The following is a 25,497-nucleotide window of genomic DNA, read 5'->3' on the forward strand; positions in this document are numbered from 1 at the left end:
ACTTAAAAACATTACAGAGGACAAACTAATTTAACATAAAACACTGGCGATTTAGTTCCATTCTGTACCCAAAATCATTTGAAAATTGTGATTAAATGGCTGCAGCTCTTTCCACCTAATTATTAATTCACAAAGCATACTATGTCCTCTGCTGCAGGATTCCTTTACAGGTTTCAACAAAAATGTGGCTCAGCTGTTATTGGAATAACCATGGAATGTGTGGTGCGACACAGTGGAAGACCTTTCATAAAAGTTAACTGTCCATCGTTCGTTCAGTTGTCTGATTTATTCTGATTATTCAACTAGTTCTAGTGAGGTGAAACAATTGCCCAGAACAACATTAATTATCTCACTTAATGGACTGGGCATGCCTTTTTGTATGCTGCAATAACCGAATCTTTGCATAATTTAAATGTATTTCAAACAGAGTGTGAATATTCATTCATTTTTGTCACAAATATTTTGTTTCATTCTTTCTGCAAACTCACGTTACACAACATACAGTGCTTAAAACAAAAGTTATTTCAAAACGAAATCCAGATCACAAAAAATCCCAAACAGTTTACATATATTTTTAAGACCTAATGCCTAAAAGTTTCAGTACTTCCTAGGATGACAGCCACAGTATTCATATGCTGTGTCAAATACTACACTGCAAGGCAGCTGTTCTAAAACATGACTGAGATAAGCAGAATAAAAGAGGGGCGTCATTTATTACCTGAAGATTGCACATGTAGGTGTCTTTTCTGCCACGTACACCATTATGGCCCACATTTATACTTTTTCACACAAAACTGTGCTAACGTAGTTTTGCGTGAAAAGGTTTATCACCGGCTAGCGCCATTCCAAGACGCCGGCCGGGCGTCATATTTATGGAATGACGGTAGCCGGTGGTAAGGCCTGGCTAGGGCCATAAAAAAGGACAGCCGGGTCAGGGAGGCGTAGGGGGAACAGGAGGGTGTGCGTCAAAGGATGACGCCATTCTGGTTAGAGGCATAAAAATGTCTCTCACCAGACTAGCGTCATTTTTTGATGTACAAGCCCCATGGACATGACTCAAGTCTTAGTAAAGACAGGAATTATGGCCATTGGGCCCAGTACCATAGAGGGGGGCCCAAGTTAGGCCCCCCATTGCACTTTGCGAATAAATTAAAAATACTTACCTGTACTTACCTTACTTACTTGGGATGGGGTCCCTCTGGTGTGGGTGAGGGTGTCCCAGGGGCTGGGGAAGGGCACCTGTGGACCCATTCCATGGTTTCTGACCAAGGAAATAGGCCCACAGGTCCCCTAACGTCTGCCCTGACCCAAGCGTTGAATAAGCTTAGCACCCTTATTTAAGGCCCCCTTCCCCTGTGCCTGATTTTAGCACGGGGAAAAATATGGCGCTAAGGCCATATCATCATTTGTTTGCATGGGAACGCCTACCATGCATCTCATTGACGCAAGGTAGTTTCTCGAAAGCAAAAAATTCCATTAACTCAAAAACTTTGGATCTAGGCGGATCTAGTGCCAACGTATAAATCTGGAGTTAGCTTTGCGCTGAATTTGCGTTAAAAACCGATACAAATTCAGCGCGAAGCTAGTATAAATATGGGGGTATATGTTTTCCATAAACTATGGGCCTGATTTATGGAAGGTTTCCGCTGCCTTTGCGTCATTTTTTTATGCAAAAGCAGTGCAAACTTACAAAATACAATTATAGCCCATATTTCAATTTTTTCGCGCAAAACTGTGCTAACGCAGTTTTGCATGAAAAAGTTTACCGCTGGCTAGCACCATTCCAAGACGCCGGCCGGATGTCTTATTTATGGAATGGCGCAATCCGGCACAAAGGGTGGGCTAACGTGATGGAAAATGACGTTACGCGGGTGGGGGTGGCAGTATGGGAGAACGGGCTTTTGCACCAAAAATGACGATGGGCTGGTTAGAGTAACAAAAGATTACTCTAACCAGCCTAGAGTCATTTCTTGATGCTAAACATACCATACCACATGACTCCGATGTTATAAAAAACAGGAGTCATGCCCACCACCCCAATGGCCAGCACAGGGGACAAGGGTCCCCTGGGCATGGCCATTGCACCCAGTGCCATGTGTGGGGGCCGAATTCATTGCCCCAACGGCACTTTTAAAAAAAAATCAAAAATACTTACCTGTACTTATCTGGGATGGGGTCGCCCATCCCCGATGGGGTCCCCCATCCCCTGGTGTCCCTCTGGTGTGGGTGTCCCTGGGGCCAGGGGAGGGTACCTGTGAACTTATTCCATGGTGTTCGACCACAGAAATAGGCCCACAGCTCCCCTAACTCCTGTCCTGACCCAGGCGTTAAATAATGGCACTAAGCAATCTTAGAGTTATGTTTTGCCTGGGAACTCCTACCTTGCTTCGCATTGACGCAAGGAAGGTTCATGCTAGCAAAGCAAAAAAACTCCAATATTTTGGCGATAGACTAGTCAAAATATGAATAAGGAGTTAAGTTTGCGCTGAATTAGCGTAAAAAAAATGACACCAATTCAGTGCAAACAGAGTATAAATCTCGGCCTATATTTTGTAAATTTGCACCGCTTTTACGTCAAAAATGATGCAACGGCGGCGCAAACTTTTAATAAATCAAGCCCTATTTTTCTTTTGGAGTCGGAAGGGACAGTATTAATAAAATGTTGTTCCTGTGCTTCGGTGGCAGGTAAAATCATTACTTGTTAGAGAATTACATTTCCAAAATCATCTGATGAAGTTGCATACTTTTTTTCTTAAAAAACCTTTGTATTGTGTGTAGCGTTTGGATCCCTTTGGATTAATGTTTGTTAAACGAATAACATGATGCTATCTCACAATTTTGTAGTTACGATACGCTATTTGCCTTATCTTGCATCATTCTTCAATCTAACTTGTTCCCTATACCTCATGCAGGGACATCCTAATTCTTATCTGGAGTCAGATTCGCACAATTTTAAATGCATTGTCGCATATGCCTGGCATTGTTGTCACTATTAATAGAATTTCTTTTAAAGGCATAATTGCTGCCACACTCCATTAATGGGCATAGCTAGTTTTGTAAAGTTGCCCTCTGTCGGAGTGGTGGAGTGACATGCACATCTGGAGACCAGTGGGCCAAGAAGAACAGCTATGTCGTTGAAACCCTTATTTCACGCCTTTCGAACATGGCTTCACTATGTGCCTACACACGTTATTTGTGGGCTTGCACTGACATCATGAGGACATTTTATATACTGCGGGCACATTAGGGTTTTACAATCCCCAGTTTGCTTTACCTGTTTGTTCTACATTAAAGACGCCAAAGTCGTCGGAATAGCTGTGAGCAAGAAGAAAGAAGGATCAGCCATAAATCATCACCTGGAAATGCAACTTGATACCAAGCAGAGCTTGCACTGTCTCCCAAACTGACATTCCATTCAGCCGTTGTGTTTACACTTTTTTCACAAGAATACACTTCCACCATCTTCCACATCGCCACGACCACCATTCAGCAGCCATCACACCACTGAGTTAAAAGCCGGCGCTTCAAGACCATGCCACAGCTAACACTTTCACAACTGTAGCCAGAGCCTGCTGTCCTTCCGTGCCATGGAACCAGTGCTCGTACACCACCGGGTGCTTCTGCACCACTGCTCCCCATTCCCAGTGCATTGACACCACCCACCATAAACAAAACGCTTACGCCAGCAAGTACTTCTACTCCATGCCTACCCACCAGCACTGCTACTACAGCCAACAGAGACAAAACTCGTACATGATCAAGCACAATTACACATGCTCCTCCACGAGCACTCCTACACAATTCAACGCAGGTGACACTTCTACGCCATCGAGAACTTCTACACTAGGGCCATATATATTAAAAAAAGTGGTTTGCAATTTCCTAATAGTGAATCCTTGCGATTCGCTATTAGATAACCACAAAATAGGATGTACAACAGTATCTTGAACACTGTTTTCGATTCTCAAATGGGTTGCAGGAGACCTGCCTCATTAATATTCATGAGGCAGGTCACAGTTTGCGACTCATTTGGGAATGGCAGCAGACTACCATGTCTGTGATTGCTTTTAAATAAATAAATAAATGCAGCCTGTGTTCCTTAAAGGAAAACGGGATGTGTTTAAAAATGAAAAGTTTTTTTTTCATTTTTTAAGAGTGGGCAGTGGTCCGTGGGACCACTGCTTGCTCTGAAAAAAAATGTTTGCCAGCATTCACAAAGGGGAAGGACCCCTTCCCATTTGCAAATGGGTTACCACCTACTTGAAGTATGTCTTAAAATGTGAATGTTTTGAGACCGCAGTTCAGTCACAAAACATTCCTACACACCTCTGTGATTCGGTTTTAGGAAGGGACGACCTTGACAAGCCCGTTCCTAATACCGAATCGGAGTGTAGTCACAATTCCAATTTGCAATTCAGTAACATGTTACCGAATCGCATATTGGAATTCATACATACCAAAATGCATTTTTGCAGTTGAAAAAGGCCCAATTGGGCCGTTTGCAACTGCAAAAATACATGATACATCTGGCCCACAGTCACAATTCTTATGCCATTAAGCATTTCTACACATGCCTCTCCACCAGCACTCCTGCACCATCCACCACAGACAACATCCTTGCACCATGAAGCACTTCTACACCATGCTCACCGACCAGCACTCCTACACCATTCACCACAAAATTCTTGCACCATCAAGCACTTCTACACATGCTGCCTCACCAGCACTCCTAAACCATCCAACACAGACAACACTCTTTCACTATCAAGTACTTCTACACCATGCTCCCCACCAGCCCTCCTGCACCATGCCACAGACACAACACTAATACCACCAAGCTATTCTACACCATCCTCCCTCCAGAGCAGTCCTACAGCAGCCACCATAGATAACACTCTCACACCATCAGGCGCTTTCACACCATACTCCAACAGTAGCACTCCTGCACAGTTCAACACAAACAACACTTACACCATCACCTCTACCAGCACCTCTGCACCCCTGCACCATCTGCCATATACAACACTCCTGTACCATCCAAAACTCCAACACATTCCTCCACTGCCTGTACTCCTCCACATGCAACCAGTGCTTCCACCCTCACTCCTCTTTCGTCAGTGCAACCCCTTTATCCCTCACAGTTATCGCTTCTTACCACACCTTATCCTCTGACACACACATCAGCACTCAAATTTGCACCATTTTCTTTATTTCACACTGTGGACATCTTTCCACATATCTAACCTTGGCAAATGTCACAGTTGCTCTAATCCCTCCTTAGTTATACTCTCCGAAGTTTTACTCACTCCATATCTGTAGTCTATAACTTGACAAACGTCTTCTAATTAGAAATCAAAGTGCGTAGGGCTTCCTTCTACGCCTTCTCCCATAATCCTACCACACAGGGCACTCCTTCGTCCTGCCGCTGACCATGTCTTCTTCCCAGTGGAACCCGCACCATCATTCATTCAGAGAACCCACATCTGCTCTCCACTTGATCTTTTTAGATCCAAAAATCACAAATGATCTGAAAGTCACAAGTTCAAATCTCGGTAAGGCTGATTCACTCTTCCAGCCTTCCGACTTCAGTCGCAGACTACAAACCGGGCAAACGGGTAATAATAACATCTGTTTTTCGCACCACTAAGACATGGCAGAAGTGAGGCAAAAGCGATATATAAGAAAAGGTGATTGTATGAATCATAAATCGTTGCAATCTTCAGACAAACGAGGTAAACGCCTTTTTTCAGTGTCTAGATCTTTAAATCTCTCCTACCCACTCTAACAGTTTCCCTCTGCCACATTCAGCAAGGCCTCAGTGAAACGCCAAAAACCTGAAACGAACTTGCCAATTTGTCATAAACGTATTCTGTTGGGAATATTATCCAGAAAGCTGTGCAATATTGGGGGTTTGCTATGCAAACGTCGTCAACTACCACAAAATACGACAAACCATGAATCAGCAACATTGTATGGAAGCAGAAAAGAACATTTTTTTTCATTCACGTATCGTAAAAAAAGCAAACACTAAGGGCCTGATTTATGAAAAGTTAGCGCCACCTTTGTGTCATTTTTTGAAGCAAAAGCGGCGTAAACTTACAGAATATAATTATATTTTGTAAGTTTGCGCTGTCTTTGCATAAAAAAATTACGTAAAGGCGGCGCTAACTTTTCATAAATCAGGCCCCTAGTGCCTCAATTTGAAAAACTGGCGCATCGGAATTGATGTACCGGATTTCTTGCGCCAACCCAGGACCCCTAAAGACGTCATGGTAGCGCTGTATTTATGATACAGTGCTCCATGGCACACGTTTCCACAGATGCATCAGAAATTCAGACGAATCAATGGCGCTAATGTGGTGAATTGCTGGACTAGCATAAAGAAGGATGCTACTCCAGCAATGCGAAAGAGGTCCACTGTTAAAAAGCCCTAAGGTCCTGCATCGCTTTAACGGCTGCTCTGAGCAGGAGTTAAAAAATTGATGCTGTGAAGGCACAGCTCTGAATGGCTTTTAACGGAGGAACGCCTACCTTGCATATATTATACCTGGCGCAGGTATAATCTGGAGCATGGCAGTACATACTGGTGCAATGGCCTTTGCACCACTGCCGTGTCAAAGAAAATGATGCAACAGTGATGCAAGGGGCTTGTAAATAAGCCCCTGAGGATTTTCCCCACATTGCCACTGCCAAGGAGGAGCTGGCCAGAGCTCCGTTGCAAGGATTTTAGGAACCCAAGGCAAGAATTACATGCTCCTTTCTGGACGCAACCTCTCCCCTTGCAACACTGTCATTTATTAAGGTAAATTACTGCAATCTAGCACTGTCTTGTGCCAGGAAAATAGGCCATCAACCTGCATTTGCCTTAATGCCGTAGCCTGGTTTCGGCCATTTACACTTTGCCCACCATTGCCTTTAAACGCCTAAAGCTTAACCTGTGCATGCAAAGCTGTATTGCGCCTACCAGTCTGCATGTAAGAATACCCTTTTTCAGCAATGGAAGTGCATTAAAAAGTATAGGAACTATGATGCTACGCGCAAATGGGGGAGGGGTACGTGAGCATGGGGGCTAGGTAAAAGGCATAGCGAAAAAGACAAAATGTTCTGTAACTTTTTTCAGTCTTTCACCTTCAGATAACTGCATATAAAATAACACACAGCTTAAGTAAAAAATAAATGCAAGTTAAAGGTAATCAGTGTGAAATGCACTATAGAATATTAGTCTATTAGTTACTGCACTGCATAGGTCTGTGCGTGTAACCAGAGAGCCACAGAATTGAATCTTGGTTGATGCAGTAGAGAATAATGACTTGTGTATGTTTAGTGCTACGAGGTCCAGTATGTGACAGAAAGCACTGTGAATATGTAAGTCATAATTTTAAAATTGTATTACACGCAGTAGAAATAAATGCTGCTATAAAATGTGCAATCCCACTCAAAAAGAATTAATCTGTCTCATCGGGAAGCGTCAAGTGATTGCATCAATTGCTAACACTGGCTTCCAAGCACCCTTTAAATTTTTAGATTAAGCAGCTGCGCACATAAACATTTCTTTCCAGCAAGCAGGCACCCTGGCAGGAAGGCTTATTTAGCTGTATGCCTCTCCCTTGGTTTCTCAGCACAGGGGCCTCCCTGCCTTACACGTCAGCTGAAGCACTTCTACAAGAAAGGCTTCGGCAGTCACCAAACCAACACCTTAGACTTCCAGACTAAAGTGGCATTCTCCAAGTCTTTGATTGTTTGTGTTTATGTTCAGCACCTCCCCACACCCTCACCTGGTACTGGACATGTATTACTGCCTTATTCTGATCCACAACGTTCTGTAACCTCAGTAATGCATTTTTGTCGCTGTTGCTCAAGTCACCAAAGACTTACAACAGCTACAGATACCTCAAGGATGAAACTCTTACTTCGGCCCACACAGGCTATACCCGTACCTCCCAATTATCACAGTTGCCTCCCTACTATCAATTTAACTCCTCCAGTCACAATTGTCGCTCATAGCTCTCAACCAACACATTCATCTGACACCTCACAGCCAGCACTCCTACTTAAACCATATCTCCTGCCTCACAAGCATCACTCTGATCTCCCAACTATCACTCCTGCTTCACATCCATTCCTCCTACCTCACACTACTGCCATACAGCAAGCTGTCTTGCATTAAAAGCATCAATATTACCTTCACCCACACATTCAATGCTTCTACTTTACAGCGGTCACTCCTACCTTGCATTCCTGCCTCACAGCAAACTCTTGTTCCAAACAGCCATCATTCCTCCCTTACACGCTTACTTCAGTTCATCAATCCTTCCCCACTTCTGTTACAACCACCTCACAGTCATTAGTTCAACATCTCAGTCATCATTCCTACCGCATACTTAATACACCAGCCTCATAGCTACTTCATTGTTCTTGCAGCCATCACCTCTACCTCACAGCCACCATTCCCATAGCTCCCCTCATAGTCATCATTTTTACACCATCCTTCACTGTCACAATTCCTCCACCACTCCAAAGAATGCAGTAAACACTGTACCTCTTCATGTAAGTGGGGTGTCCATCTTCTTGCTGCCTCCGGAGCAGAGTGCCAGGTCCCGGTGGAAAGGGCATGAGCGATAAACGATTTATCGTGGTGATGGACTGACAGGAGAGTAAATTAGTAATGTGTAAGACATAGCCTCTGACTGTCCTTGTCTGTCTTTCAGAATGTTCCTCTCAGAATCTGTCTGACATTCAAACTGGATTGCACTGAATGGTAGTAGTTATGTAAAACTTCATAACCATATGTAGGGTACCGAAGCACATGCTAGGAGGGTAGCACGCTTCACTATGGGCGAGTAAGCAGCTGAGACAGTGTTGTATTTGTTGTGATCGCTTGTGGGAAGTGTTTTAGTGCCACTGTACACCAACATCCTCCACAAACTGTGCCCCCGAATGCCTGGCTCTTCCCCCCTCCCACATTAGTCTGATAACCACACAGTGCAACCCTGGCACGTAATGCATGTTGACCCCCCCCCCCCCCCCAATAAGGACTACCCCAACTCTGCTTCAATATAGGAAAGAGCTGAAAAAGCACCTCTTTAAAAAACACAACATATCAACGCAGTCCACTTTCAGTCTTAGAAACCTGCTGCCCATCACATGCTGACTGTATCTTGGCCTTTGACCTTGCACAGTGCTCCACTGCCCTTCACCTGGGATTGTGCTCTGTATGTCCTACATACTATGCTATGCCCACATAAGCATAGACTTTCTTGCCCTCTGCCCTTCTGAATCTCAGTCATATGCACAGACCTTTGCAGTGTTAACCTAACGGATTTTAGGGGCCCTGGGCAAAACGTATTTTGGGGTTGCCTGTGCTGAACAGTTTCACACTTTGTTACTCATTTTATGATAATTCAATCCCACAATGCCAAACAATACACAATTATGTTAAACCTTGAAAGGGTCACATAAAAAGAGCTACAATATATTTTGCACAGGGCCCCAAAATCATTCCGATGATAATGGGTAGAGAGATGAGGTAGTGATAGAAAGAGAAAGGGGTTTAACTAAAGGAATAGAATAGCCAGAAGTCAAACAGAGAGAAAGTTCACTTTCCCATGCGGACCCTTGGAAGACTGGGGGCCTAGGCAATTGCCTCCTTTACCCATGCCTTAAGACATCTCTGAATCTCTGTCTCTACCTCTACCCCACACTCTTTCCCTCTTACCTTCATCCTCGATCCCAACCCTGACCCTAGCTCCCCACAATAAAAGTCATAGACGGGCAGTTTGGTGTTACTCACCTCAGCGGAATGGATGTCATCCAGGCTGCTGAAGGAACCTGAGCAACAGAAATAAGGATATAAGAGCATGAAACTGCTACCTCAGTTATCTCTTCCAAATTCACAGAGGGAAATGGATTTCCATGAGAGAAGGTAAAACAGTTTTAAAAAAGAAAATGAGATAAACAAGCATTGACAAAATCAATAGGTGCCATCTTTTACTGTTGTTACCAGATCTTTGGTCTTTATCCTTGGACTTGTCAGTAATTTCTGCCAATGCTACTTCGCAGTAGCAAAGCAAAAAAAGCTTAGTTACAGATGCAGTGGCACCAAAAGGTGCAGCTCATGATGTGATCAAATCTTAGACAGGTAAATGTCCAAAAACACACTGAGGAAGAGTAAAAAATAACATTTGCTCAGCACTCTAAAAATGTATAAAAAGCATTTTTCATGACTGCAACAGGAGGAACGGAGAAGGAATAGAGCAGCAGGTGGGAGAAAGGGCAACTGAGGAGCCTGGGGCTGTGGAAGAGGGACTATCAACAATTATGTTAAAAAAATGTAAATGCAAACAAAAGGTAGACGGTGAGGTATGAAGGGAGGAATATGCGAGTTGGGGAGGAGGAGGAAAGACTAATGACAAGAACATGACACAGAGAATCATAGATGGGGGAAAAAATAACGCATTAAGAGAGAAAGGGAGCAGAGAGGGAAGAGAAATAGAGATAAACAAGCATTGGCATAACCAATAGTTCCCGCCTTTAGGACCTTATAAGTATTTAGCCATATAGCACCTTAAACCTTTACCAGAAATAAACTGCGTTTGTGCATTCCTTCATACACTTGGCATTAGACTGTAATGGTCAGAACATCCCGTAGACGGTACCACAATAAAAATAGTATTTGGAAGACATGGTCATGCAACAATATAGTCAGCCCCTTGAAGTAATATTCACATAAAAAGAGAAGTACAGAGAGCATTTCAGTGTAACCGTTTATTCAGCCCCTAGAGAGCATAGTGCATTACATATTTTCAAGCCTAGCAGGCATGCTAGACTATTATCACAAACGAGGCCCTTTGACCATAAACTATTCCCAGCTATAAAGCAAAGGCTCCAACCATGAGAGAACTTAAAAAGACATTAAAAGTGGGAGAGGTTATGATTTTGGGGTCCCCCACAACTAAGTTGGACAGAAAGAGCACATCATGCTGAACGTTTTGGTGGTTGTTCGATTGTCCTAGGACTAGCACAGGCTGAGTTATAGGCAAAAACGTGTTGCAAAAGGAATGCTGCAATGCATTATGGGGCGAGTTTTCTGAGTGCAGTGAATAGTATTGGTTCTTCTGCTTTGCCAGGGAGAGCCGCGTTGAGCGTTTCCCTTGTGTTTTTTCTATTTAAAAGGCGCCAGTTTGTATATTTTTCAACTGCTAAACTTGTGAATGTGGCTGCATATTTAACCGGTGCTCATGTAAGACGCTACAATCTTCTAGTCGAGTTCGCACTATATAAATAAATAAAAAAGAATCTCCCTCCAGCTTGCAGTCTTTGTCGCAAAGAAACAGAAGATGGCAAAGGAAGAAACAACATATCGCCACGGAGCGGAAATTGACGAGGCTAAAGAAACAGTAGTGCGCTGACACTAAGGTATATGGCTGATCGTGCGATAATCCATGTAACAGGGTCAGTCTTCAAGGCAGTAACAAAACAGCCTCAAGTCGGGACAAACCTAAAGCTTTTACCTAACAAGCCAAATAAATTTTGAAAGGCAGGCCAAGGAACGAATGAAAGTGATGGGCGTGGTGAAAGCCCATGAAAGTAGATCACAGCATGTCGAGAGACAGTGCATATGCGCTGCATAGGCTCAACACAAAAAGAAAGTATGCAACACTGTGTCTGGGTGAGTGTCTGTTTTACATGCCTCTGTATGCATGTGTGTGTGCTTGTTTATATGTGTGACAGATCATGTGTCTCTTTGTGTCTAGATGTATAAATGCATGTTTTAGTATATATGTTTCTATGTTTATCTGCATCTATGTGTGTGTGAAAGAGAGAGAAATGGAGAGAGAAAGAAATATAGCCTTTGGGTTTATGACTAAATTTGTATGCAGGCGTGTTTGGAGCGAGTCCGTGTGACTATGTCTGTGTGTGTGTGTGTGCGTAACTTGAGTGCGAGTGTCTGAAATATAAATAAAAGTAACACTGTAGAGATGCAGGCATGTTCAGCATTTTATAAACACTGAAAACAGATGAATGATGATTTGTCCCCTAAGATCTGCTTACTGACTGTGCTGGATTTGCTTTATATACCTCTCGATCAGTACCTGCTGAAATGTTACTGTCTCCAAGATCTCTCCTGTTCCCTTAATTTATATATGTAACATTTCCATAGCAAAGTTATGGCTGGAAGGGTGTGTGAAATTTGGATAATTTGCTTTTGAGTAACTGTGCAAAATTACAGAATAATTATGTAAAACTACACATAAGTATGTGAAATGCTAAACCGCCATTTAGCACCATGTTCTAATGGGAAATGCATCCTTCATTTTGGACACAAGCATGCATTTTGTGTTTAAAAAATAGGGAAGGGGAGTGTCAAGATGGCACGGGTGCAGGACGTGCCTTGCAGCCGTTCCATCTCCCCATCTCCAAAGCCACCGGCAGAGCCCCTCTGGCCCAATGATTCGGCCCACCTCGAGGTGCCTGCCCTCTGCAGGTCCTGCCAGTGTCTCACAGTCACTGGCTGGCCCGCCTTCTGCTCATCCCTAGCAGGTCTCCAAGGGCCGTGGCCCAGCCGGGCGGAGGCCTAGTTCGTGACCAGCGCGGAGGGCCCGGAAGCATGAGGCTGCGGGTGCACCTGTACGGTTCGGCGCCGGCCGAGCAGGACACTGCCGCGCCCGGGCTCTCGCCCACTTCGCCTGTTGCCTGATCCGACGGGGTGATTGGGGGCTCAAACCCAGTGTGTGGGGGGGGGGGCTGCTAGGATGTGGCTGGCCTCCCCTGGGTCCCAGGGCACCTCGCTTGGGGGAGACAAAAGACTGGCTGAAGATCTGAGAGCGAGGGTGCCAAGGATGGATCAGCCGCCTCCCCTCTCGCACTTGCCTAAAGCTGAGTCAGCTGGGCCCAGCCACCTGAGAGGCCACGCGGGATACTGGACTGGCTCCCACGCATGATGGTGTGGGCCTCCCAGAGAAGGACAGCAACACACAGTGAGTACGGCCCCCAGGGCCTCCACCCACAGCTCCACCCCTATAAACAGAAGGCCACACAGCTAGCATGCCCGGGGACCGCACGGACCTCTAAACGAGGGGGGTTGCTGTGGAGGCCTTCCTCTCATGCAGCATTAGAGTGAGAGCCGGCCCCCCACTAGACACTGGAAGTTGCGGCTGGTGTTGGGGAGACCCATTCGGGCACTAGGAAACAGCAATGACACAAGCGGTCACCTCTGCAAATCAGCACATCGGCGTGACCCAAGGGTCTGGCTGTTGAGGACTCTGGGACGGACACCCCTGCCGAGCCCCGCAGTCCGGGTGGGGCACAGAGCCTAGTCAATAGCGCTGGAACTTCGGACATTGCCTTCTTGTCTTTGTGAAACTGGGTCACCGGCGCACCCAGCCAGGTGCCAGCTGCTCAGCCTTTGCCTGCTCTTCGCTTGGGGCAGCCACCCTACCTTCTTGACCTTGGCAACATGGCAGCTGCCAAGGCGAAAAAAGACTGCTCGCTTGCGGATGTGTTTACAAAGCCTATGGGGCTCCACCAGGACAGAAAACCCCCATTTAGAGGCCTCTGTCCTTCACCAGCCGAAGAGGGCCAGATGGCCAGATCCTTTATAGAGGCACTCTTCACATCACTCCGCAACAACACAGAAGCAGTCAAGAAAGGTCTATTGGTGGACCTGCGAGAGGTATGGTGGAACTTGGAAGAAATTGGGGACAGAGTCTCTGCTGTGGAGGAACGAGAGGCTGAACGATAGGGGGAGGTGGAGTGGTTACATCAGGGGGTTCTGCGGTTGCGGGACCAATACAACGAACCGTTAATGACAGAACAATATGAGGATCAGAGGTGTTCCTTCGCGCGCAGATGGATTGCATTTCAAGAAATACACAACAGTCCTGTTTCGACATATCTTAGGAGCCTCTAAAGACATAGACATTCAACTGGACCACGTACATCGGACTGGCCCCACCAGGCCGGATAATTCCCCACCTGCCGACATCTTGACGTGTTTGTACGACTTTCAAACGAAGGAAGCCATACTCTGCAAGGCCAGAGAATCTCACCCAATTCAGTTCAGGAGCCCCTTCCTGGTGCTATATCAGGACTTAGCAGCCATAACCAATCAAAAGCTCAGGAGTTCCGCCCCGTCACAACTCACCTCTGGCAGGCGAGGATCTCTTTCTCCTGGGGCAACCCCTTTATAATCATCTTTTGGCACAATGGCAAGCTAGTCCAATTGAGATCCCTTGCCGAGGCCTGCACACTCTTGGGCATAGAGGACACAGCCTCAAAGAATGACTTTGAAGGGCCCTAGGTAAGCAAGAAGCCCTAGCCAACACGCGGGGGTGCCCCTACTGGTGTCAAGCCAGATCACGCCACTATGGCCAAAGAACACCAATCAGTACTCCAGACCCTGGCACCGGAAGCCGAGTGACCGATGGATCTGCACCACAACTGCTCAGATCTCTTATCATCCAGTCAGTGCTGGCCATTGGGTACAAAGCAAGTGGGTACGGAGGGCCCCATACTCACACGATGGACATACCCGCCGAACCCTCCTTCCCCTGTCCTGCCACTTTTCTCCTAGTGGTTTAACTATTTCAATCGACCACCATTGTTGATGGACTCTTTCATAGTGTTACCTTTGGTTTTCTGTTTTTTGACATCAATGTTTTCAATGTTTTATTCCTCCATCTTACCCAATGCTACCATTACCGCCCGGGCCTCGTGGGTGGATGTTCCATAATGGTGGTGTGGAGCCTTTGCTTCCCTTCCTTTGGGTTCGCACTGCTTTGCTCCCCTCCCACTTCTTTTGAGATATGCCAGCAGACCTTAAAGTTATAAGCCTAAATAATAGGGACCTTAACAACCCACTTAAAAAACGGACCGTCTTATCCCTACTAGAACGTTCAGATAGCGGCATCTGTCTCCTACAGAAAACTCACTTTCTATCTAAGGATACCCCCGCATTCCTTCCTCTTGTTTCCCTAGACAGCTGTGGCCATCAGGCCCTTCCAAAAAAGGGTGTGTGGTCATCCTTCACTCCTCTTGGTTCAGGGGTGGTATAGTCTACAAAATCACTGAGATAAAAGGTCGGCTCTTCGCCTACCTTCTCTGACTAGGGACCTTCCACTTCACAATAGCATGTATTTACACTCCTAATGAGCGACAAGACCCCTTTATCCAAGAGGCATTGACACCCCTCCTCTGAATGCCTGACGCTGCTATCTGAATAGGCAGTGACCTTAAATTGGTGATGGTCAGTGCGTCAGACCGCTCAGTTCAGCCCTCGGACTAACTAGGAGCTTTTTCGGTGCAATGAGCGCCTTGGCTTGCAGATTGCAGCCTCGCCGACGTCTGGTGTGAGCCTCACTCTCCTTTTTGTCCTATATGTGGAGCCACTGGCCCAACACATCCAACTGCACCCTGATATCACAGGAATCTCGTTTGGGGGCAAACAACATCTAATTAGCCTATATGCCGATGATATGCTCCTGGCCCTTTCAAACCCGTTGACTTCCCTCCCTGCCTTGGTCTCCGGGCTCCATACGTTTGGCGCCTTCTCTGGCTTTAAAGCCAATATGCAAAAAACCCTTATCCTGAACCTCTCCTCCTCTGCTCAAACAAAGACAGCCATTAAGACCCACTTTCTGTATGACTAGGCCTTCTCACACATACCCTACCTAGGGACTCAACTGGCCGGCTCACTTTCTAAAATAATCTCTCTTAGCTACAGCACTCTTGCCGAACAGGTCCAAACGAATATCTCCTCATGGGAGCCCCTAGGTCTCTCCTGGTTTGGCAGAACTGCGGCCATTAAAATGACCACTCTCCCAAGCTCCCTCCTCCTCTTCCAAGCTTTCACTCTGACCCCACCCAAAAAAGCCATAGGGACCAACCAGGCAGATATCAATTGCTTTATCTGGTGGGGTGACGACCGTGCCTACATCTGATCCACAGATGAAGGAAGTCTCGTGGTTCCTTCCCTCCTGCGGTACTATCAGGCCCCTTATGGAGAAACACTGGTGCTTCAAGGACTAGGCTGTGGCGGGGTCCCACATTTGGAAGGAGACATGGCTCCCCAAAAAACACAGATCTTCGGGACCTTACTCCGCCCCGGTGATGAATGCTATCTTTAAAGTGTGAGACACTCTGGCGGAAAGATCAGTCCTAACAACCTTCTCCCTCCATAATGACACCAATTCTGGGCAACCCAGAGTTTACTCATGGGCTGGATGCTACCCGCTTCCAGCAATGGTGGGAGAGTGGCTGAAACTGCATTGGCTGCCTGTTTGACCCACAAGGTATAATCCCCTTTGACCAGCTATGGGAGGACTACAGACTGGCGGAAACAGATAGGATCCAATACCTTCAGGTCTGCCATTGGATGCTTCACCCCTCCATTAGACCCCACGACGAATAGGCCTTGACGCCTTTTAAAAAGTCATCTGACAGCTGCTTGATTTCTGAGCTGTACTCTCTCCTCGCAATTGTGAAGACCCCCACCCACACACCAGGGCAAAGAAGCTGGGAGAAAGAAATTGGCCGAACACTGTCCAACGGTGAATGGTCCGACATGTACTACAGGACATAACACACAGGTCCAATGCACCTAGCAGGGAGACAGCTTCTAAGATAATATCATACTGGTACTTAACTCCTGCCCAGCTTGGGGCATAGAACCACATCGCTCCAAAGAGTGTTGGCGAGGGTGCGGGAATACAGGTACACTCCTCCACTTATTATGGCACTGTCCCAATCTTTCCCGGTCTCGGGCCCAGGATACTAGATGACATTGATAAGGCCTTTGCTATCTCTATCAAACAGTTCCTGGCATACATAATTTTAGGACTGCCAAAACCCCTGATATTCCCCCTAAAGAAGGATAGTCTGAAAACCAGCCGAGGCAAACGAATGGCTCTATCTTTAGGTGCAGCACATCAAGTGATAACCGCCCTCTGAGGCACTGATAAACCTCCCCAACACACTGCCGGGTTGCACAAACTGTAGCACATACTCGGCATGGAACGCCTATCGCTTGCCCTAGCTCAGCGACTAGAGGACTACGCCATAGACTGGGCCCCGATAATCTGCATCTTGTTGTCCGAATTTAACGAACTGACATGACCATCCTATCTTAAATTGCTCTAATTACTACCTTCACCTGACCATTGGCCACCACTCCCAACCCTACACCCCACTCAGGTGCTAAGGGGTGCGTATCCCATCACATAGTCCAATTGCTTTAGTTGCATACATGTTTGGGAGTATTGGGAAGAATGTTTATTTGTCATTTGTTTTGAGATATTTGGCCATTTATTTGAAAATGCAATCACTCGTATGCATTGCTGCCGGCCACAGGGTTGTAGGTGGATGGCTGTGTTTATTCTCCAAATTGATCGCTTCTCCGATGCCGCCGGCCCACTGGGTTATAGGCGAATGGCTGTGTACAATTTTGATTGGTTGCTGATTAATAAACTGAATTGATCCATAAAAAATAGGCAAAAAACACAAGCTCAGCAAACAGCAGCCACTTGCATTTTGGCCATTCACGTTGTTCCTGGGCACTCACTCTACATTTTTGCTCAGAATGGCATGTACTTGTGTGACGTGGCATAAGAGCATAACTTCAGGAATGTCACATAACCTGCCTAGCGCAAATTTACATGAGATGAAGCAAGCATATTTGAAACTATTCTTAGACCTACTGTTGACATACAGAAGTACATTTTTGGTGTAGAACTGTCCTTCGTGTAATTGCTCAGCGAATTATGAACTCTTGAGGCTTGTGCGCTTGTTGTTACACTGTAGTGAGCTACACTTATTCTTAGCTAAATTAAATCTAGAAACAGCTCAAACTAAAAACAAGATGATGCAAGGATAGAAAAAAGGCACTTCTGAAAAATGGCAAATAGCTACACTGGGGTAAATTTCGCACATTACGATCTTTCCTATGAAGAATATTTCTTTACTTTAGAAAAAATGAGTTTACTGATAGTAAATTCATTTTTACCACAATTTTAACAACAAAATGATTACACTGTTGAGTAAAAAACAACTTCCAAAAACAAGTTTTAAATAAAACAGTAATTCAGATTTAAAAAAATCTGCACTGAAGGCATTATGGGAATAAACAGGGGTTCCCCCATTACTAGGATTCACAAAATCAGCTTATAACCCGTGTATCCTCTATTAAAATTAAAGTATTTCAAATCGTTTTAAATACTATCTGCACAATTAAACATTTGCTCAGTATTTATGATAGTTCAATTCCTGAATGTTTTTCAAACTAAAATATTTTAAATAACATTATTATATTCCATTTTTTTTTTATTGAAATAATGTTCTACTAAATTAGTTATGCAAATGTATTTCTTTAAAAAAAGCATACTGTAGGCTCAAGAATGATAATATCGAGACCAGGCTGGAGTGAAGGAGCAGATGTTGAAATCATTAAATGAGTTATGGAGACCCTCTTCTCACTTGAGGTGAAGCATGAGATACCAAGAAGACAAGCTTAGCAGAGCACTCAGCCATGAATACATTATTTTTTCCTAACAAGCTAGCACTCATCTTCAAACCGCCTAAAACACAAGAGAACTGCATTGGTTCAGAATATTACCTTAAAATCAGAATATCTCAAAATGCTGACAAAAGTTAAGACTGTACATCTGTGAGAGCTGGTTCCATGTCATATTTTCAGGATAACCACTGACTCACATTTAGATGGGTTGGTACATAACTTTATCTAACATGGACATACTGAACATTTGCTTGGATCTGACACCCGTGGACCAATGTGGAAAACCTGGTTTATGTATATTTGTATACATTCTCAACTGTGAGGCCTGTATCTCTTAATTAACTTGTTTATATGTTATTTACATATTACATGGGGTAATTCTTTGTACCGATGAAACCTAGTTATGTGCATGTAACATGACCTGCACTGTGTAATAAAACATTTTGCTTTCACATTATTGCATTGTTTTTGGTGGTTTGTAGATATTTTCTAAAATGGCTTAGGGGAGGGTTAGATTAATATGTATGCTGATAAATAAGTTTCTGTTTGTGTTGTTAAATAGGTTTCTATTTGTGCATAGTAAGATTGATTTGGTTTTAGTTCTACATTTACCCTTATAAGTGTCAAGTCAATAGTACGAACCTCAGAGTACACTTAGAGAAGTATGCAATTTCCCACTTTGTAAACTTAAGGAACTGGGGTACAATAGACAATGGAAGATAGAAAAGAGAAGCCAGAGAATCAAAGAAGGACAAAAAGAGTGACGGCAAGAGAAAGAGAAAGAAAACAAGGATAGTCAGGAGAGAGGGGAGGAAGGGGGGGAATGGTGGGAAAAAGAGAAACATCTGTATTTTAGAAGACAGCGAGTAATGCTGTCTCCCGTCTCTTAGCATATACTTACCTAGTAAATCCAGGCTTTTCGATCTTCCTTCCTGGTGCATGTAAAGTAGAAAATATAAAAATAACTTACAGGTATCTATGTGAGCTGCACAGCAACATCAAACTACTGTCAGGATTGAACTGCCCCGCGAAGGCATTTACTTATCTCCATTGGGGTTTGTGCCCCCCATAGCAGCGATTTACCTTTTCCCAGCAGGGATTTACCTCTCCTCAGCAGGGCTTTACCTGTCAACCAGCAGGGCAGGGCTTTACCTCTCCCCATCAGGGCTTATCCCCCCCATCAGGGATCTATCTCTCCCCTAGAAGTATGCTGCTTGTCTCTAGCGAGGCTATAACATCCCCTATCTGTGGTTTTCCTCCTTCTAGCAGGGCTTTACCTCTCCCGTAGAAGTGGTTTACCTTTCTCCAGCATTGCTTTAACTCAGCACCACTTTAGCTATCCCCAAGGGGAATATACCTCTCCCTCAGCAGGGCTTTATTCCCCAGAAGGGCTTTACCTCTCCCTCAGCAAGGTTTTGCCATTCCTTCGGGATGGGATACACCTCTCCTCGGCAGAGCTTCTTTATTTCTCCCCAAACAGTGATTTATCTCTCTACACTATCTTTACTTCTCACATAAGGGGCCCTGCATCTTCCTGAGCAGAGCTTTACCTCTCCTTCAGGAGTAGTTTACGTCTCTCTCCATGTAGGCTTTACCTCTCCCCCAACAGCGAGGCGAGAGAGCTGACAGTGAGCCCCACCACGTAGCTTAAAGAATAACTCAAGATGCCCCCACAGCCAGAGGGAAAGATGGTAAAACGTTGCATCTCTGAGGATGACAATGGGCTAGATGAATGTACCTTTAGAATAGTGATTTACAAATATACCAAGTTTTCCCAAATCGCTATTTGGTAATTGTTATTGCAAATGTATGACAGTTTTCATTTTCAATTAGCGATGCCTAGTGGGTCGCAAATCAACCTACCTCATAAATAATAATGAGATAGGTTGCAAAATATTTATATATACCATTCCAATTCGTTTTTTGGGTGGGTTGCAAATCAACCTACCTCATAAATAATAATGAGATAGGTTGCAATTTGCGACCCGTTAGGAATCGTCGCCATCATAGGGATTGTGGCCTACTTGGGTTAGCAGACCACCATGTCTGTGATTGCTTTTTAATAAAGCAACCTTTTTTTATTGTTTTTTTTTTTATTATTAATGAAGCCCGATTCCCTTACAAATTGGACTGTGTTGAAATAGAACACTTTCTTTTTTTCTGTTTGTTTGGTTAAGAAAATGCAGTGGTCACATGGACTACTACCTCCTTTTAAACAAACATATTTTTTACATTCACAAAGGTGAAGTGGTTCCCAGGGGTCCACTTCCCATTTGCAAATGGGTTACCACTAAATTCTTGTAGATGGTAAAGCATTACTGATTTGTGGCCCGAATTCGGCCGCAAAATATTTATACATACCATTCCAATTCGTTTTTTGGAAGGGTTACCCTGCCAAATACTAAATAGGGTATTTGGTCGCAAACCCAAGTAATGATTCGGTAACATGTTAAGAATCGCAATTTAGGTGTCACACTTAACAATGCTTTTATGCGGTCACAAATGAGCCAGCTTCGTGAATCGGCCTGTATGCGGACAGAAAAAAGCTTGGTTCATCTGGCCCAAAAGTCCTTGCACTAGCCCCATCAATGATACATGTGCATCTGTGAACGGAACATATGAATTGCTCTAGGCGATTTCACCTTTGGACATGGAGCGTGGGCCTCAAATATCAAGCAAGCATGATGGTTAAAGGGGTGCATTTTGGGTAAGTAACTTTCCCTTCGTCCTTCTGAAAGCTTTCTAGTAAAATGTCAACTAAAGCTGTACCTGATAATCTATGTCTCCCACTGAGTAGTCTCATTTCTTTCTTCTTACCAGTTGGGGACGTCCAGCCAATTTCCCAGAGGCCCACGTAACTTTGCCTGGCGTCTCGCTGCTTTCAGAAATACATCCGAGATCTTCATGAGCGGTGGAAATATTGTGTTGGTTCCAGCTGTTGGAGATTGACAGTACCTGTGAGACAGAAAAGGAATTGCAATTTTTCACAAGTACTGCACAGATGTACATAGAAGTCACGCTTGGCCCTGTAGTGCAAAAGGCTGGTGCTGCGGTGAAGATTACCCAGCTTAATGCACTGGGAAACGGTGCCGTGGCATGCTCTCTAGTGGCGAAGAGGGGCACTGCATCTGTACGGGATATCGCTATTTCTCACAAGATGGTCATGCTATTGCCTCTGATGGCAAGACGCAGAACAGAGCGTGTTACAGATTCTACTGCAGCGGGAGAGAAATGCGCTGTCTTATGGTGGTGAGATGGAGGTGTTCGGTGGTAGAGGCTCACAAACTTTTTCCTGGTATAAAACAATGCATAATACCTTCTGGTAGTGAGATTTGACACTGCGGCTCTGGGGGATCTGACTAGGGGCCATATGTATGAAAGCTTTTTCCCATAGACACAGAATGGGTAAAATCCTTTCGTACATCTGGCCCCTAGGTTTCCAGAGTCATGTTCCGACTTCTATTGGTGAGAAGTGCAATTACAGATATAAACAATCACAATTACTCAAACAGTGGGAGCGGGGTCATGCTCTGCCATTTGTTTTCGAGACATGAAACTGCGGCTGTGAACCAACAGACATTCTTGCATTAAACCCGCTTATGTTAGCAAGTGAAACTGCACTTATAAAATAGTCTCACGTCCTCCTGCAGTACATTATTGGCTTTATGTTGCTGGTAGGTGTAACTGCAGCTCAAGAGCATCACAATATTCTTCTACTGTGACTTAGAATATATTCTGCCCATTGACGGGGAAAGTGTAACTGCAGCAGACCAGCAGTAGGGAATTTCCCCATACTTCCTGTTGTGATATGCCCTATTCTCTGTCCTCTTTTGGTGACAGAGGCAGCTACAGCTAAAGAGAATACATGACTGTATTTCCCGGAGGATACTCACTACTCCCCAGGGTGTCTGATCTCCGCACGCCCGCTGCAGCTGCCCCTGAAGTCTGCTTCTTAAGGCCTCCAGGTGTGTAAGGCGGGCCTGCGTTGCGTTCCTCTCCTCCTCCAGGGCCCGCACTTGTTTCCGGTAGCAGTCCTTGTCCAGCACGCTCTGGTCGTGCTGTCTTTGCACCTGGTCTCGGTTCTTAATCGCCTTAAGAGACAGAAAATCCGTTACAAGAAAAAGAGAGACGACGGAGAGTGTAAGAGAATGAGAGAGTGAGGGAGCGTATATGACAGAGAGAGAGAGAAGGGAAGACAGGCAGAGAGAAGTAAGGAAAAGATACATGGAGAGAAAAGAGAGAAAGTAAAGAGACTGAGTCTAAGAGACAAAGACAGAGGGGGCGTGAGATAGAAGGACAGGAAGAAAGCGCGAGAGAGGGGGAAGGGAGAAAAAATGGATAGAGAAAGTGACCGAGAGAGCGAAGGAAAGCGAAAAAGAGGAGACAATAGAGCGGAAGAGGCAGAGAGAGGAGAAGTGGGACTGCGACAGATAAAACTGGGGTACTGAGAGAGAACTAGTGGCGGAGAGAAAGAAGCGAACCAGCGAAACAGAAACACAAATACAAAAGGGAGTAAGTTAGTGAGGAAGCGGAGGAGAGAGAAGGAAACAGAGAGAAAGGGTAGAGAGTTAAAGAAAGATAGAGAGAGAAGAGGGGGCCTGATGAAAGAGAGACAGAGTGAAAGAGACCAAGTCAGGGAGAAAGAGAGAGGAAGTGACTGGGCAAGATCAAACTTGGCCACGGAGTCAAAGAGAGAATGTTTTTTTCAAGAGAGAGAAAGAGTAAGAAAGAGGAAGCGAGAGATAGGTATGGAGATGCAGACAGAGAAGGGGAAATAAAAGGAACCTGATCTCCTATCACAAACTCTAACACTTTCACTTACCCCGTGCTGTAATACTCCCTACAACGTACTCTAGTCCCACAAGGAACTCACTTCTTCACCCTGGCCGCACCCATGACCCTCACCTCAGTCCTAACGCTTCCCCTGATCCCCTCACTAAATCCTTAACCCTAGACTCACCCTAACCCTAACCTCTGCTGTAAGTGCGTCTGATCACGCCAATAAGAAAGGCGGCTCTGGAGCGCAGGGGCGGAGCCAGCGCGCGCCAGGTGGGGCGGAGGGTGCCCGCCCAGCTGCAAGGGCACGGCCCGCCCCTGGCGTGGGTCTGAGGGAGTCCTTGGGTGAGAGGTGAGGATATGAAGGGCGACGGAGGTCCAGGCTGGGTAAGGGCACTACCCTCCAGTGCTGCACAAAGAGAGCGTTAGTGGCAGAGGGATACGGACGGCTTCCTCCACTGTGGGACAGATGTTGCCCGGGGTCCGAGGACAGGACTGGGCAGTGCTGGGTTGAGAGGGGAAGGCAGTGTCCTCCGCTGGGAGACAGCGGTCGCGCGGGGTCAGAGGGCACAGAGTAAGAAGAGCTCTTGGAGACGCGCAAGGACACCTCCTCTCTGCAGGCTTGAACCAGCTCTTGAGTGAAGGTGATATTGTGCGGAAAGCAGTGAAGGTCTAGGTGTCTAAAAGAGAAGGTGAACGTTTCACAGTCTCCTCCCCCTTTAATTTCAAACACAGCTGTGTAATTCAAAAGCATAAATCCTGACTTGATGTACATTACCTTGCATCGTTTCCAAACCGCCATGCGGAATTAACGTACAACATCCAGTCACTCTGCAGCCTGGTGTCGGCTATGGAAGAAGCAATCCATACCTGATCTCGCTCCTTCTCGACCTCAACCATCTGTGCCAGGACAGTGTTCATCCTCTGCTGGTACAGCTCACACTCCTTCTGCACCCCCTGCTGCCGCAGCTGAAGATCTTCCATGTCCCGGAGATACTGGGGGTAGGGGGAAAGAGCAGAGCAGTCCATCACAGGTCATCTCATCACCAGCAGCAGCACACACCTCAGTGGAGCCTCACCCACGCCTTGCCAGTAGGCTCACACTGGTGTCTCATCACAGACAGGGTCATTAGTGGAGACACAAAGTGTCCCTCATCTCCAACACCACTAATCTAAGGCACCTCAACTCACAACTCTCACTCATTCCCCAAATCACCAACCTTCTGCACACTAATCCACACACTTCATGAGAGCGCCACTCAGTAGCGTAGCAAGGATTCCACGTGCCATGATACAAGCAAGGGAAATGGCTGCTTTTACTGGAATTGGGGTAGTCCATAATACAGCAGTTATCCAGGTGGCCCCGATGCCACTGCGCCTGCTGCACCATTGGTAGCTGTGCCCGTGATGTCACTCTTTCCCGTGGCACTCGCCTCACAGGGGATACTGGGCTTATTCCGCCATGTTAGCCATACCTTTCAAAGGAGGCTTACTTATTCCTTGTCATGTTTCATGCTGCAATGGAGTGTCTCCTATCCTCTCCCCCCATTGGCCTCATATATTTTCACTGCACCTCTCTCATTGCCCAATACGTGCAACAGGCAATGCAATTATTTAATGGTGTCTTGCTTGTTGCACACCACTGGCCTCATACACTTGAATTGAGTTTTACCCATTCCCGCATCCTGACGTCAAACGTTACAAAGAATAATGTACACTGGAATTAAGCAATTCTTCAGCCACAAGTAATTTTTTTAATACTTATATACGAATTTGCAGCATGTGTCACACAATCAGAGATCTGTTGCATTAATGACAGATATGCTTTTTTTAAATCAGAAATTATGTTTTGCTTCTATCTTAAATTGGCCAAAAGCCACTAAACTGCTTAACTTAACTAGTCACCTTCCAGCTGTTTACTGGTGCATTCATTTCAAAGAGTGCCAATTATACCCAAATGTTGCCAACATTCTTCTAAATAGTCCCCCGGTTGATGAACTAGGGAAGACAATTGGCAAGCAACAAGAAACAGACATTGTGCTTATTTAAATGCTCCTCAGACAGTATGGTCAGAAGTATTCCTTCTGTGTCATGATCTTGTTACGCGACAGTAGTACTACAAATTCATGTTTACATAACAGACACTCTCCCCAAAGCAAAAGTTACTTCGCAAGGGTTTCAGAGTTTAGAAGGATCACAAATATGATGCATCA

The 25,497-nt window shown here is 45.3% G+C and overlaps 1 protein-coding gene across 1 annotated transcript in view; it reads right to left on the reverse strand.

Annotated features, from left to right (window-relative positions):
- The window catches only part of CARD10 (caspase recruitment domain family member 10), a 185,576-nt gene that overhangs the window by 79,894 nt on the left and 80,185 nt on the right, over positions 1-25,497 (reverse strand). Inside the window, exons 7-13 of the mRNA XM_069231372.1 lie at positions 24,155-24,280; positions 22,402-22,599; positions 21,326-21,463; positions 19,410-19,440; positions 9,791-9,828; positions 8,540-8,643; positions 3,275-3,315 (exon numbers count right to left, since the gene is read on the reverse strand). Coding sequence (XP_069087473.1) covers positions 3,275-3,315; positions 8,540-8,643; positions 9,791-9,828; positions 19,410-19,440; positions 21,326-21,463; positions 22,402-22,599; positions 24,155-24,280 — 676 coding nt within the window. The remainder of the gene's footprint in view (positions 1-3,274; positions 3,316-8,539; positions 8,644-9,790; positions 9,829-19,409; positions 19,441-21,325; positions 21,464-22,401; positions 22,600-24,154; positions 24,281-25,497) is intronic.

The sequence above is a fragment of the Pleurodeles waltl genome, chromosome 4_2, assembly GCF_031143425.1.
Source record: "Pleurodeles waltl isolate 20211129_DDA chromosome 4_2, aPleWal1.hap1.20221129, whole genome shotgun sequence".
NCBI classification, from domain to species: Eukaryota; Metazoa; Chordata; class Amphibia; order Caudata; family Salamandridae; genus Pleurodeles; species Pleurodeles waltl.